Here is a 16499-nt window from a genome sequence, read left to right as displayed (position 1 = left end):
CCTTAAAACTGATTGGGTGTATTTTTGTCGACTTTGTCCTCGTACTAAAAACCGACAATCAGAAGCAAACCAACTCGAGAGCAATCATGTTCGCAGAATTAAGTACACAGTCTCTTCAAATGTTTCGTGTGTATCATGCTGAATCTTCCGTTCGTCACTGAGTGACCTCTTTCACATTGCACATCGTAATTGGATCCATTGTTAACTTTGGTACATCTGATATTCAGAGCATTGCTGTAGCAGCAAACTATTTGATATATAAATACAGAGTGGATTAACACTGTTAGCTCTGCCAGCGCTTTTTGCCGTTGTTTGCACTGTTAGCATCGTTAGTCAACCTATAGTACCTTTAATATCAAGACTATTGATTAATTCAGCTTTATTTTGTGGCATTTTGCGCCATTAAAATGGATGACAGCATGCAAAGAAGTGGTTATGTATCTTTTAACGAGAACATCCAATTATTTGAAGGCATTTCATAAATTCAAATCATGACCGTAGTAGCCATGGGCTGAGAAGCTCATTCACCAGTGGTACGTGGTACCAAGTGTTGCCAAATGCTGGGTGGCTATAGCAACAAAAACACCTCTTTAGTAAACAGCGAACTTGGCTGGAGAAAACCATTGGCAAGCAACAGGGAAGTGGAGCCACTGGCAAATTTACTCTCACTCATCCACATTTGTGAAATAAACACAGGAAAGGAGGGGGGCTGCTGTGTGACTAATATAGTCTGGGAGGAGATTGAACCAGACTGTCAATATGTTGTGGTTTCTAAACGCTGGAAGGGAAAAATAATTAGTTATGGGCTACTGGAGTAGTAAAGGGAACATCTTTAAGAGTGAGTGCCAATCTAGAAAGATGTGCACTGTACATGAAAAACAGAAAAGATACTCTGAGGAGCTTTCAAGCATGCAGGCCAGCGTCTCTCAAAGGAATATCTGACCTCGTGTTTTCCAGACACTTTTCTTTTCCATGACCTGCCATGTTAATGTGTTGCATTTTTGTTTTGTGTTCAAATGCAAATCAGTCGTAATGAACATCTGCTCTGAAGGCATTTCGCAGCACCTGAGAAAACTGGCTCCATCCAGTAACCGTCACGGCTGAGTTGTGTACAGAGTGACGAGGAGGCAGAGCAGTTGTTTTCCATTACGTGTGTGATTTTCCTCAGCTCCTGCTTTGACTCATTACCCCAACCCATAGGACAATCAGCTCTTGTTTATTAGCTGTAACAGGGGAAATATCGTAATGAATCTCCTTCCGCCATGGAAGCTCCATCCACCCTGGAGATTTCTAAAAATGCAATTATCAAATGTAAAAATGCCAAATCCATCAATCTATTTATCAAATGTGTGAAAACAAAAAATGAACAGGCTTCTCTTTAATCCTCCCTGTACAATTGAATATCCATTCTTCCTCTTACTTTACACGGTGAATAACGAAACAATGCATGGAGTGACTCACAGTGTTTGTTTGGTATTTGTGATGCTTTGTTTCCAACACTGTGACGGCCACTTATGGACAATTAGTCATGCTGAGTGGGCAGAGGCTTTACCGTCACCTCATCACTGACAAACACAAAGGAAATGTACGGTTTAGAGGAATAAGCTGAGTGATTGCAGACTGAACAAGCCCACATCAGAGGGGGGGAAATAAGTTGCTCATCTTGGCATTAGTAGAGCAGAGGACTTAACACACTCATTATCTGTTTGGATTAAAAGCAGGAGCTTCAATCCAAAATCAATACTTGGACCCACAGGTCTTTGATATCTCAGGCGTTTACTCCTTTGATGGCGATTACAACAAATCATGTATTTTATTAATTGCTTTCCATTAATTGAGAAATAACTGAATATGCTTTATGGGCTCGTTAACATCTGATTCATGCCCACTTGTAGTTTACAGGGTAATCGTATACAATCCTACTCAAGAGAGGTCAGTCCCTGCTGATGGAAGCCTTAACACATGCATGTGAGCAGATTTTTCTCAATACACTGCATTTACTTATGCACAATTGAGTATTCACACACAGTTAAATGTGCTATTTTTCTGACTTTCTGAGGTAACAAGAAGAGTCCAAAGACAACATGCAGGTTTGCAATGGATTTTGGGATGTGAAGAGTCTCAAAGAATACAGCGGTTGTGTGAGACAGTCCTATTGGTCGGTGGCAAATTATCTGTCAGAAGTTGTCTACATCGTGGTACAGCCTTGAAAAGCTCCCCCCCCCCCCCCTGAGAATCACTGGTGTTACAGGTGGAGAGGCAGGCTTATGTATGTAGGTCAATACAGATCATGGATCACCGAGGAGAGACTGTTGAGTGTCGCAGGTGTAAAAGCCTGTCTTCTTAGGTAAGTGCATCCGAAGCACCTGCTGCCTGCATAAACACAGAGATGTGTTTTTATTGCAGGAAATATGATCTCCGAGCACATTCAGGAACACACTGAGGTTTGATCCATTTTTTCCCAGAAAGGCACTCTTTGCTTTCAAAATTCTAAATCCTCTATTATGCTGGCTGGCTGGGTTGTTTCTTAAATTCACCACTTTTTTTTCATTGAATTATTCTTTTTTAATTTAGAAGATTCACTACAATTGAAGTACATGTTATCAATTTGATGGATTTGTATAGTGCCCCTGAATCTCCATATCTTGGACAGCAACCCCAAAAATGTATATCTTTTGTGGCACAAGCCACAACTCGAGATATTTTAGGGTTTGCGTTGTTTTTGGTCAATATAGCAAAAGCATGGATATTATGAACAATAGTTCACAGGGAAACCAAATGGAAGGTTTCATTTTGGAGGACCCCTGGTGGCTGAGCTTTGCTTATAGCTTGTCAGTACCTGGTCCAACAAGGGGGCATATTTGAGTGGTAAGTATTTTCTGACTGGGTGAAATGATTGTTGCCTTTTCAAAAAGAATCACTCTTACAAGTTTCCCTGATAAAACATCCTGAAATCAACTCTCACTGGCTGATGTACAGTTGGGATTTATTGACCATTTATATGGATTTGAAGGCTGACAGTTGGTTGAAGGACGAGATCATATAGCGTGCAGTGAAGCCCTCAGAGAAAAGGGACCTCAAATGCCAACATTCAGGCTGTGGAGCTGTAATCTGCCTCCAAACACACAGAAACACTGAATGTCACCGCAGACAATACCCACACACATACACGTACACAACACTGCGACACGGATAGAAGGACTCTCTCTTTAGTCACTCAAAATATTCCACTTTAGCAATCATAACTAGGCAGGCTTTGAAGGCTCCCCCGAAAATCTATCACACCGTGCTGATACGTGTTAAGGCACGCCACTCTGACCTGCTGATTGCATTTTCACACGGTGGCTACTGGGGGATGACTGCATGAATATTCCCTCTGTTCCCAGCCGCGAGCTTGATAGGATTATCAAAAGTGTGCAAATGCACATGCTTCTCGTGTAACAAGCCAAATGCCCCGAGGCTGAAATGTTCACATCACCCACAGCCTTTTTTTTCTCTTAATGAAGAAATTAAGAAATCGTACTTTTATTCACCTCAGATCTGCAGATGCAAGTGCGGTGTCATACTGCAAGTGACTCAGCAGCAGAGCATGAAGCACAAACACCGGTACTACTGGTGCATGAAGCCTTTACTCAAACATGTATGTGAACATGAGTTGCAGAAATGTCCTTGTGACCAAGGGATTGCTGATGTAAAACCCAACGAATGAGCCCTCACTCTACACGAGAGCCACTTAGCGACCCGAGTAGAGGACTGGCGTTGTACCGGGAGTGTCCTTGCCAAGTAAAGTTACTTCTCTTTCAATCCTGTCATGGTGACATCTGCTCCGTCCTGCCTCTAGTTCCTCTGACTGACTTAGTCGTAGTGCTACACCATGCAGCTGTGGTTTTGTTTCACATTTGTTTGCCGTGATGGAACTAAATCTTGCAGACAAAACGATGATGAAAACAGCAGTTAAACAGGCCAGACATGTGTTATTTAAATCTCCAAGCAATGAGTGCCTGAACCAAAGATTTGAATAATCCCCGCCTGTGATTTACAATAATTTGTGTGAACACAGCAAGTGTGTGAGTGTTCCTATACCCGAACTGTGTGCTCTCTGGGCTTAAATATTTGCAGTGCATATCGGTGTACATTAAAACTGTGATGTGAATCAGAAACCTAAGATTACACACAGACTCAGCAGCACTGCGACTGGTTCTGTGTATGCATATCAAGGGCGTGACGTGTGTGACAGGTTTCCAGCGCTCAATCTGATGACTCATGGAGGGGCTTTTGTAAGTGAAAATAGGGTCTAACAATGAGAAGATATGATTTGGAAAGCAGTAGGCCTATCTGTTGTAAAATGCATCCCTATTTAGAGTAAGGATAAAGAAAGCATCAGTCCAGCTAGATGTATCATCTGTATGAAGCAGCCTGTTATTGCAACCTGTCTTGTTAAAATGTACCTTGTTGAGCAAGTACCACAGCCCAGAAAGTGTTTTTGCAAAGCACCACTGTCAGCGTATTTTCCAGAAGGCGGTGCGCACTAATACAGAGAACAAACAGCCCATGTTTCACCTCAGCTCTGCCAGACCACAACTTAGGAAGACAGTGGGTTCTCAAGTGCATCTGCAGATACACGGCAATGGTAATGTTGTGTGACCATGTTCGTTTTTCATAGATCGCTGGGCAGATGGATTTAGATATGCAGATTCTTAATTGCAATTTTTATGTTCTATAATTGCTCTATAGATATTTTTAGTACAGTTGAATTTGTTTTGAATAATGCATTGCTTCACATTATTTCTTATTGAACTGAAATACGTAAACAGATCATTAAAATAGTGAGGGGGTTATATCGTTTAATAGCGGACAGAGACAGGAGGACCTGAGAGATAGATGCTGGATTAATCGGGATGTTTTCAACATTGCACTGACTGGTTTTGTGAATGAAGCGCAGCCAAAACAGTGGTCCTCTTCCTCCCCCTCCTCCTCCTCCTCCTCCTCCTCCATGGAGCAACAGTGCCAAATTGGAAGCACAGGTGCCTGCAGGTCAAAACTAAAATGGGATTAGACATCAGATCACCCATGCAGGAAGAGAGACTCACATATCTCTGATTTCCAACGTGCAGATTTCCCCCTCAGTCCCGTCACCGTGAATACAGGAAGAATCAAGTTTGGGTGCCAATCCCTCACCTCGCTCGCCGTGCGCCCTCCCTCCTTCCTCCGTGTAATACAAACCTCGTGATCGCCCATTCAAGGGGGGGGGGGGGGGATAATAAGCCGAGTAGCAGAGGGGCAGGCAAGCTGAACATTATCTGGGAGACAGACAGGTGTCGCGGAAGTTTACACGTGCAGAGGCGCATCCCTCCGCGTCTTTTTCTTGTTGTTGTTGTCATTATCTGGGATAACGTGAAAGAGACTGTAACTGGCGGTCATCCGGCGCCCACTGGTCCTGTGTAAGTGATTCTCCACGTCAACTCACTGCGAATATAGGTGAACGTTCGCCCGATTTAATGAGCAGGAATGAACGATTGCGTCTCGGTGTCAGTTGGCTGCACGAGATGCGTGTGATTTGATGTGTGTGCACGCTTGCACCTTGATATGAAAAGCCACCTTTCAGTACCGTTTGCTGCAAACTGCCAGATTCAATTAGCATTTGTATGTATATGTATATCATATATATGTATTTATATGTATTTGTATATCATATATATGTATTTATATGTATTTGTATATCTGACAGTTGTCACTGCAGGATTTCGCTCAGATGTTATCATCGCGCAGTCAGCCACGGTGGCAGTCTGGATAAAATGCATATGTTGCCAGTTTTGAAATGAGGAAAGTGCAGCATGGTGCGCGTGTGAGGTGGCTACGATGAGGTAGATTTGCCTCACAGCTCGACACAGTTCAGGGTGCCGAGAAGAAACCAAAAAAAAAACCAGATTCAGCAGGTGCAACATCATCTTTTCCGATAGGGACACTGGTTTAATTAGCAGGAGCTGTTAAGAGTCGTGGTTGCAGAAAAAAAAAAAAAACCAAACCTTTAACCCGAAGGAATGCAAGCTGAAAAGCCTGACTTGGCAGCACCTCTGACTGGGTGCACAGGTAGCTGGACTGTGGCTCGGTGCAGTTTTTATGTCTGTTGTTTTGTTTTGTTGTCAACGCTGTCACTTGTTGACAATAACGCTGGGGTTCTTTTGGGAAGCTCTTTCGGGAGACACCAGGAATACATTCACCCAAATACGGGATGAATAAGCCTGCTGCTCTGAGCTATTCATTCAAGGAAAACACAGAGATCCCTCAGCCAGAATTACAACCCATTGTTAGAGTTTGTGCTCAACACTTTGTCACATGCACAGTGACTCAGAGGAAGATTCAATTAGCATCTGTTCTGATTCTTAACACTTCAGGTCACAATGTGTTTGTGTGCGTGTGTGTGTGTGTGTGTGTGTGTGTGTGTGAGTGTGAGTGTGTCTTCACATATCAGCTGCATCATTCTCACCTTGCCAGCCTCCTCTCTTGCTCATCGAGTGGTAATTGGCCAGGTAGTGATGGATGTGACACAGCAGGTAGATGTGTCAAACAGTGACAAATGATCAAGGGCTCTTCCTCATTCGGAGCCCATCCGGTGAGGATTTGAATGTTCCCTCTGCCAGATGTGCGTATAGTAAAGGGGGAGAGAGTGTGGTGTGTCTGCACTCATCAAGTTAAAAAGCCACTGATGCATTTTTTTCTTTTCTTGGCATGACCTAAGCTCTATTTAATGTGGCAGTATTCATATCCAACAGTGGTTTGCTGTTTTTTTTTTGTGTGGAGAACAGTGATTTTGAATTGGCATAGTAGGAAAAGCTCGCGTGTAACCGATAACATCAATGATGACTCACTTAAGTGTCCAAGTAAAGCACGACAGCATGAAAGTGAGCCAGCATGCTTAATATCAGGAATACCCTGAAACGGAAGCAGCGAAATTGAATTCAGTCATCATTCATTTGATCATTTACACATGTGCTTTTCCTACTGGGACATGTCAAAATGTCTTCTGTGAAAAAAGGCCTGTTGCCCAAATATCAGCAATCGAATATTATAATTATGAGTGAGGAGGGTTTTACAACTTATTAAAAAAGTGATATCAGTGCATATTATCTATTGTTTCATGCTGACATTGCTTTATAAAGGCAATATAGGCCAATATTCTGCACATTATGCAACTTTTTTTTAAGCATTTCCAATAACTAATTCATCTACAGATGGCATGTGTACCCACTTCCACGGCTCGTCCCTGAGGATGTAAAGTATGAGGTTCCTTGGTTGACTGGTGATATTAAAGTCATGACTGCGTACGGGCCGGTTCACACTGTGTGCTTTGCTTCTTACCGTACTTTACAGCGAGTCGAATGGCGGAGCAGTTGGAGGAATAACAATTTTGAGTTGATGTGCAGTATGTGCCTCTAAACCGAAAGCCAAAACGACAGGTGCTGTATCCCACTATTCTTGTTGCTTGTCTTTTCTCTATGATGACTCCTCTTGATGTCATTTTGACAGATACTGGCCGTATCCTGGGGTTACACAAACACCTTGTTTCTGCTGTCAGGTGGATGTCGGAAGACAAAATGACCAGAGAGACAAAGACAGGCCATCACGCACAAAATACAGAGCTTAGGTTTAAAAAGGAGTTACAGTGAGCTATTTGTGGAGGAAGAAATCTCCTCACGATGAAAGTGGAGCAGGCCAGCACACGTGGACTGTTAGCTTTACAGTCACACGCCGCTAAAAACGAATACCGAAACTGGTTTACCGTCAAAAAGGATTTTAATCCTGCTGATGCAATTACAGTTTTACAATGGAGTACATTACTCCTGTGAAATATTACAACATTAACCCACTTTGGAAAAAACTCTTCCCTGATCCCAGGAGACACGTCTTCCCCAGGATCCTAACTAACAGAAGAGAAAAACTCTTTCTATCTCCCGCCCTCATATCCGTTCGTAACTCCTCCCCTTCCGTCTATCTCAACTTCTATTCGCTAACTTCCCTGTGCACTTCTGTAAACGCCTGTCTTCATGACTCTCTTTCCCTGAGCTCCTAACACATTCAAAGACTGCTTATTGCTTAATCCCTTCTATGATAATCCTTCAGTATAAACGTTAAACTTCTGCAACTTTGGCAAAAGCTTCATGTCTCAAATTCTACTTCTAGCTGCTCATCCTAAAACACTTTATGCTTATCTCAATTATGCATTTCCAAAACACTTATGATTGTGACAAATTCTTAATTATGAATTATTAAACACTTTTATTACATCTACTGAACACACAGTTCTTTGCTCAAATTTCTTACATATTCCCACATTTTCTCAGGCACAGTGCCGGACAATCTCCAGCACATATTTCCCAATCGTAGATGCATCACACGCACGCTGAAATAAACAAGACTGCGAGAAGCTGTAAATGCCGATCTGCAAAAGTCGGTTTACCGTATTCACTTTCAGTCCAAGTCGTCATTTCGGCGAAGTCGTTCTCAATCTCCTTCCCTCTGTCTGTGACGAAACGCTGGTTCAATGGAGAGTGTCTAAAACAAGCAGTTCATTTAGCGCTTGGCTGAACCTGCCCGTTTAGTGCTCCGACAGGGCCGTGTCCTCAGCTCGCCCATCCAGAGCAGCCAAGTGCTCTGCAGCCGGGTGTGGGATGTGGTGTTTCTTCTTATACGCGTTTGAGTGTATTTGAGATGATTTAGTGTCAGTGTGATGTGGTTGAGTGATGCATGCGGTGTGTCCTTTGGAGAAAATGCAGGTTCCTCTTCATTCTCCTGAGAGATTCATCAGTATGACCTATTTTCCCCACTAAAGACATTTTTTCTCTCACTCTCTCTCTCTCTCTCCCTCCCCCTCTCTCTCCAATGTAAGAAATAGTTTATGTGTTGAGTTGGAAGGTAAGCCTGTGGAGATTTGGGAGACCTGAGTTTGCGTCCTGTCACAGACCTGCATTAGCGTCTGCATTACCTTGATCTTTCTTCGGGCCAAAACAAGGAATCAAGCCGCAGTCGAGTAGCTCGTTGGTAAAGAAGGAGATCTCACCTCTACATCAGCTTACCAAGATGGAGTTCAGTTTAGCCCACAACCTCTCTCTCCACTCAGTGTCACTTAAGGAGGGTTTGTCTGTTGTAATAGCCCTCTCTCTCTCTCTCTCGTACAGACTGATAGCTCGTCTGTGCTTGTGTTGAGGGTGTGTTAGTGGTGCTGCAGAGTGCTGACACTGCTCTACAGAAGAAGCATAGATTCGATGTGCACATATTTGTGTGAGTGGATGTTTGTGTCCGTCGAGTTGCAAATTGTCGCCAGTGAAAAATGGATCGGTTGTGGGTGCAGTTGCTGTCCCCAAGTGTGTGCGTCACTGAAGCTTCAGAGGCAGACACATAAAGGATGCTCCATCCCCGTCCTTGACACCACTCACTATAAAAAGAAGGCCTGAATAATTGCCTTCCCTTGCGGCTGTACAATAATGGCCTTACAGTAATGGTGCATTAATCTCCTCAATACATTAGGAGAGAAGCGGGGACTGAATATGTTAGACCAGCCTGTCGCTGCCGGGGTTGTAATATGTTACAGAGCAGCTCGGGTTGATTTTCCACCTTCTAATTTGAGTCTCTGGACAGACGATAAAGGGCTGAGGAGATGTGAACGTGGGTTCCTCGCAAGACGTGAAGGAGTAGGAGTAGTTCAGCATTGGTAAAATATGATCATATTTGTCTGGTTCATATACTATAAGGCTACAGCCAGCAGACGGCTAGCTTAGCTTAGCTTAAAGACTGGAAACAGGGGGAAATGGCCAACTGGTCACTGATCACAACTTACAGCCGCCAAACTGCAAGTTGCTCATCTTGCACTCCAAAGAATGAAAATGTACCAAATGTAATTTATTACCCCTTTTCGACGCACCATCTTGTCCGTAGGCACAACACATAAGTTAAGAAACATCCTAAAGTCCTAAATGCTCTGTCCCTCTGTCTCCCTTCAGGGTTGTCTCAGCCTCGGCCCCCAGAGCAGCAGCGCCCGTGCCGCTCCTCGTCCTCCCGCCTTGGAGCAGCAGCTCAGCGTGGGCGAGGCCAGGAAGGATGGGCAGGAAGCTGGACCTGTCGGGCCTGACTGACGATGAGGCGGAGCACGTCTTGAAAGTTGTCCAGCGGGACATGAAGCTGCGAAAGAATGAGGAGGAGAGGCTGAGGTGAGATTGGTTTCTCCTGCCGGCGCCTTTTTTTCCCGAGTATTTTTACACATTAAAGGCGACACAGAGGCTACAGGGTGTTTGGAGAGGAGCTGATAAGGAGGGATGACATTCGCCTGTGAACAGAAATGACCAGATATAGTGTTGTACAGCTCGCTTTTTGGCCTTCTATACATTTTGTCTTGGGTTTTCCTCTCTCTCTACAACTTCATCTGCTTTTGCGTTCTAATGTGTGAAATCTAAGACCTATTAATTAAAAAATACTACGAGTTTCAAGTGGTAAATCTCTTACTGTCATAATTCTACACTACGTATGCTGGCACGTAAGGTTTGGGGCTTAGCGAACGGTCAAACTGTTTCGTTTTTTTTTTTTAAATAACAGTGAATCTCGTTTTTCTTGCACGATTTCCAGTTGTTGGCTTTATTAAGGCACAGTCGGGGGGCTGTAAGCAGGAAGATGATTGTCTCGTACTTTCCCCTTGCGGGCTGTCAGGTCTGTGGGTGTCAGTGGGTCCGGGCCTCAAGGCTCTGCTCCGGTGTCATAGCTTCTCACTTAACATGCGATAAGTGCTGGCCCCGGTCCTCCTCTTCGCCTCGCTGTCCTTCACTCCCTCCCTCCTCTCCAGCCTGTAGACGGAAGAACTTGCGACGGGCCTCCATGAGGGTTTGGTCATCGAATCGGTGGTCAAATCCGTGTGTCTGCTTTGTGTGGTTTCACCAGGACTACAGGGAGACATTTTAGTATCACACCAAAATTCAAAATATGTCTTTTGCTGCGTTTTAAGTGTGGTTGTACCCTATGATTTTGTAAACGCAAATATGCTCCTACCAACCGGGCCCCAGCACCAGCTATTTAGTTGTGGAGATTTGATGTCTTTCTCCAGATTTGAACGGTGATCCTTTGTGGTTTTGTGTTCTTGCCACAAGACTGCTTCACTCCGAGCACTAAACATCTTAGCTGGACTCCGAGGAGACAAGCAAAGTTGCCTCACCAACCAGAAAGCAGCCGTTGGTCTGCGCCTTTTGAAACTCTACTTATTTTTCCCAGAATCAGTTTCAAAGCAGAGATGATGGTGTATTCCCGAATTACTGGGCTGTAAAATGTTCTCCCACCAAGCTGTCGTGAATGATCAAAAAGTATTTATGCCTCTCGGGCTGTTATTACCGCTGTTTACTGCACAAGAAAGATGAGCAGATTAATGCTGATAGGAGCAGGGAGACGCTGATGAAGCAACAGTTCTTCATAAAAGCAATCAGGCTCGGTGTTTGTAGCCTTATTGCTTTGTTGGGACTTGTTAAATGCTTTAAAGGCAAAGTTTCCAAAGTATTATTAGACGCAAGCTGAGAGTCAAATTAGGCTGCAGCTCAAAGTGCTCGTGTGTTTTATGACCGCACAGCGTACATGCAGATTTTCTTCCCTTCTTGTGTTTGTTTTTGTGTGTGTATTTACTGTTAGATGTTGTGTGTTTCGCGCCTGTCACACTTCTTTGTTCTCTTTTTGTAATTTCTTCACGGCGATGTAAAAAGTCAGATCAGATCCTTAAACTCAGTAAAGGTACATCATACCAGACTGTAAAAATACTCTGATCAAAGTAAAAGTTCTGCCTCAGTATGAACAACACTCTGTTTGTTTCCCATTCTCAGAGCCAGGGCTGTGTATGAGCACCAGCTCTTATTGTTCACTCGGAACGGACAGCAGCTTTCCTATGAAATGTAAAACCTTGATTGTATATGAATAGGTATATTAACGCTTGTGTACAGCAGATGGCGGCTGAGTGTTTCAGTCGATGGCTCTCTCACTATGGGGTTTTTTTCGCTTCCAATGCGTGGCGGACATTTGTTTTTCTTCCCTGAATGAAGTCAGCCCTGCAGAGTTGTAAATTACCCCGTTGAAGGATTCATGGGATAGTTTATAAGCCTCAGCTGGCAGTTTAAATGCTCCATTTTAATTTTCTCCCATGCTGAATAATAGGAAAACGTAGAAACACTTAACTGATATTACCTTCTCTCTCGTGAATACTGATACTGTCATAAATATGTAAATAAAGCGATGCACACAGCTATAAGCCTAGTTGGGGGGGGGGGGGGCGTCCTTTACAGTTTTGTTGCTCAGCTAAAGTTTAAATGTGGGCTTAAATTGAGTTTAACTTTTTTTTCTACTTGTTATTTTAAATTATATTATTTGTTTTATATAACTTATCATTTTTATTCTGATGACACACCGCTTTTACTGCACTTTTAAAAGCAGTCTGGCTAGCATCAATGATTTCCTGGCTTCTATTGTCAAATGACGTGAAGATAAGACTCATGCCTGTGGCCCGACTGTAAAAGCATTTAAACGACAATGCAGCAATGTACAATTTCCAAAGGTCTTCTCATTTTCGCACACATTAAGGCCCTGCACGCCCCTTAAATCACCTCAAGTGTTTTCACTTGCATGTTGTCTGGTCAGACCTCTCAGGACTGTGTGGGTGTTTGATTGTGCTTGACTGACATCTCCCTGTTAGGTTTCTGTTCCCTGTTAGGGCGGGACTATTACACATTTACCAATTTCATAGGCCTACTTTTCCCAGTAAGCACAGGTGTAATGAATAAAATGAATGATGACTGTCACACTGTTAACATTTACTGCAACGTCAATGTTATTAGTAACACCTGTGATTTTCGTCAAAGCGTCTGCTGTGAATAACTGAAGTTCCTGACCATCAGCAGCGCTATAGAGAGATGTTCTTAAGACTGGCTACTCGTTCTGTCACGATCCCGTGTGTGTTGACCGAGAAATGTACCAATATGCCAAAAAGGGCAAGGAAGAAGAAGACTGCTGGCAAGCAAACATGAATGTAAAGTATGTAGCTTTTTAAGTTTCAGATTCTACCATCTGCACTGTGAATGTTTAATGAGGAAGGAATTGCATTTGATATGTTTATTAGGCCCCCGTGACTACAATGTGCACAACTACACATAGACTACAATGCATTTTCATTTTCAGTACATTTCTGAATTGTTGTGTCATTTCTGCTTCCCATTACTTCGTGGGTGTCTCAGGAGCTCGGCTTAACAAAATGAAGGGAGACTGTTTGTGCCGTCTTTACTCCTACACCTGGAATAGTTCACTTGTTTTACCTTTAGTTCCTTTATTTCTACACACTGAAGTGTTGGCTGTTTTGCTCTCTTGTATGGATAGGCCAATTACTGTTGCTGTCATGCTTTACTTTGTGAGTTTGTTGGTCGATTCCCTCCATAATCAGTCGCTCTCCATCGTTTTCTCTCTTTCTTTGTGCACAGTAATTCCTGGCTCAAGAATACTTGGCATCAGCAGTTTTAATGAGTCAGTAAAATGGTGACTGTTTTTGTAATTCAATTGTGATGTTGTGTTCAGACAAGTGAGCAGCAACCACCGGCATCTTTTTTTGTATCTCATTATGTTTGACTGTTTGAGTTCATCAAACCATCCGGAGCTTCTTTATACTCATCTTTCAGTCTCCACACTTCTATCTAACATGCCTCACGCATCCACAGGCTCTAGCGTCTTTCTATCTTTTTCTTTATGTCGGCTGTTGTTTGTTTTAGCGCCGGTGAATGCGACAGGCGGGAAGGTACAGGGAGCAGGAGTCCCACTGGGAGACGATGTCACCCTGTCAGGGCAGGAGTTGACCTCTACTCTCTCCTGTAGTCATCCTCTTTGATGTCTGTCTAGAGATGACACAAATGCACACCTGCTCAGCTGTCCACACAGAAAGCCTTTAAAAAAAATGTACCTCTGTCCATCACAGCTGATAAATTGGTGTTTTTGGATTTCAGAGTACAAGCAGTCACAGGATTTTTCCCTTTGTTACAGGACAGTCCCTTTGGCTGCAGTGCCATCTACTTTATTATTATTATTATAATATACGAAAATCGACTTTCATGTCCTTTCAAAGCATTGGCTCAGACTTATTGAATACAGTAACCACTGTAGACTGTTGAATATTCTACGTATTAGCTTGTTTATTGGTTTGATGATGTGTTTTTGTCATGAAAGAGGTTTCCCAGACTCGTGAACTATTGACCTGAACTTCAGAAATCCTGCAATTGTGTAACGAGTCCAGCGCAGCTTTGCGGGTGCTTGAATAGCTCCATTGTGTTCAACAGACATGTATTATTCCTTGATTCTCTGAGGTGTTTATTCTGTGCTGTAATCTGGTGTCGGGTCTTGTGTGAACATGTGACGTTCTTTCACATGAAACGGCCCAAAGCTGTGAGGTTGCACACAAAGAAGAGTCTTTGCAACAAAACAGCTTCATGTGGCTGATCGTCTCACCTCCCTCCATCGGCAGCATGAATGAGTTTGTATGTAGCCACGAGAGCCGGTCTGGAAAGAGTTGACTTCAGTCTGCCTGTTGTTGTGGCAGGAGTGTTCTCTTGGCTGCGGTTCCCGTTCGGTGGGGATTAGCTGTGTAACGTTATTGGTGTGGGTTATTTTTCAGAGTCATGTTGATGTGGGTTGTTTTTGATGTGGAAATGCACTGTGTGTGTGTGTGTGTGTGTGTGTGTGTGTGTGTGCGCGCAGTGAGCAGGAAGGACGAATCCTTTTGACCTTTTTTTCTGTAGCCACATTGGCAGGTGTATTACCCAGTGCATCTTTGTGATTCACGTCATTCCATGGCCTGCCAGGGTGACATTATGATTAATACGGTGCCCTTTTATGCTCTCATTGATGGCCCCAAACTGTTTACAACTGCTGGAACGAATTCACTTTTTTCTTTTGTTTTTAGACTTTTGTTTCAAAAAAAGGTGGAATAAAAATGTCTTTGTTTCCCCTGACTACTCACTGTGTCAGTACATTGCTGTAGTGTTTTTTTTAAATTTCATCACAGCTGATTATGTATGTTTGTTTTGCTCTGACTTTATGCAGCAGATGATTTAATAATGTCATGCTCTCATATGTGTTTCTGGTCGACAGGAAGGTGAGCAGATTTATAAAGGTCAAAGTGCAAATATTCTGCAAAAGGAAATATTTATTACTTACATATTTCAAATGACAAATCAAGCACCCCCTGTACATTCCCTTTGCCGCTTTTGCAAAGAGGGTTTGAAAGCATATGGAAACAGAGTGAGAGTGTCTGATCAGCTTGCTTTCATGTGTTCAGGGCTGTTGGGGCGATCTGTACATCTGTCACAGACTCTGTGATTTCTAATTAGTCTTTAATATGGCCCTTAGTTGATGATGTTCAATATAATTAAACTTAATTAGCAGACAGAAATATAGCCCCCCTGACCACAGCAATTATACATGGGCATGCTTACGCATACTGTGTTCACTCTCTCTCACACACACACACACACACACACACACACACACACACACACACACACACACAGTGCAGTCCATGTATCTGAGGTGCAGCAGCTCTTTGTAAGATAATACACTCGTTATAGAAAGAACATCTTATCTCTATACATTTGAATGGGCAAATATAAATATCTTTTAAATATCTTTCATCTACGATATTGAGGCTATGTTACTATTTAAATACTTAGTAATCTCTCGAAACAGATTCTGCCTCCACATGTAGAATCTGTAGGCAACGGGTCAAGATGTTGCCGTCCAAAGTATTCTGGTTTCCGTTTGTAGTCTGAGTAGCATTGACCAATCACGTCCAGGTAAACGGCCTGTGTGGACAGCAAAGGCGGAATGCATTGGCTGATGGGCCTTATTCGTCCAATCCAACTGATTTGTATAGCACTCTTGATTGCCGGGTGTTTGTTTAGAGTCTTGTGCAGGAGTCTGTAAAACTGCACCAGGCTTGCCACTCTCCATCTTCATGTGGCTGATCTGTCAAGCAACACCGTTGTACTTGAGCGCCACAAGAAGTTTGGCTCTAGAAATTCCTGAGAAGAAAGGTGTGTCTCTCTGGAGACATCAGTTTGCGCTGTGCATTCGCTCGAAACAGACGGTGGTTTACGGCGTCTAGATGGAGGAAGATTCAGATTTCCCCCGAGTGCGACGAATCAGCAGCTGCGCAGCGCCTCCGTCCTCTGGAGCTGCTGAGCCCACAGGATCGGCTGATGAGATAGAGAAAATATAATCCACCTCGGCTACTTGTGGAACAGTCGCTTTCATAGCTCACACATAGCTTGTTTCCAGCTGACCGAGTAGATCGGTTCCTCCTCAATAACCTTGCCTGCGCGGACGTGTAGATTTGTGCATGTGTTGCATTTTAGCCTTTGCTAACTGAGGGTCAAATGGAGGTGAACGGATCACTGCTCAGCCTTGTCTTCCTCCACATTAACGTGTGTGCATTCCCACCCAGA

General features: G+C 43.4%; 1 protein-coding gene across 1 annotated transcript in view; it reads left to right on the top strand.

Annotated features, from left to right (window-relative positions):
- Positions 1 to 10095: 10095 nt before the first annotated feature.
- The window catches only part of myripb (myosin VIIA and Rab interacting protein b), a gene marked incomplete at its 5' end in the record, with an annotated part of 83764 nt that continues 77360 nt past the window's right edge, over positions 10096 to 16499 (top strand). Inside the window, one exon of the mRNA XM_079291963.1 lies at positions 10096 to 10205. Coding sequence (XP_079148089.1) covers positions 10096 to 10205 — 110 coding nt within the window. The remainder of the gene's footprint in view (positions 10206 to 16499) is intronic.

This window comes from Melanostigma gelatinosum (genome assembly GCF_949748355.1).
Source record: "Melanostigma gelatinosum genome assembly, chromosome: 20".
Lineage (NCBI taxonomy): Eukaryota > Metazoa > Chordata > Actinopteri > Perciformes > Zoarcidae > Melanostigma > Melanostigma gelatinosum.
Note: the sequence above shows the minus strand (reverse complement) of the source record. Positions and strands in the feature narration are given on the sequence as shown.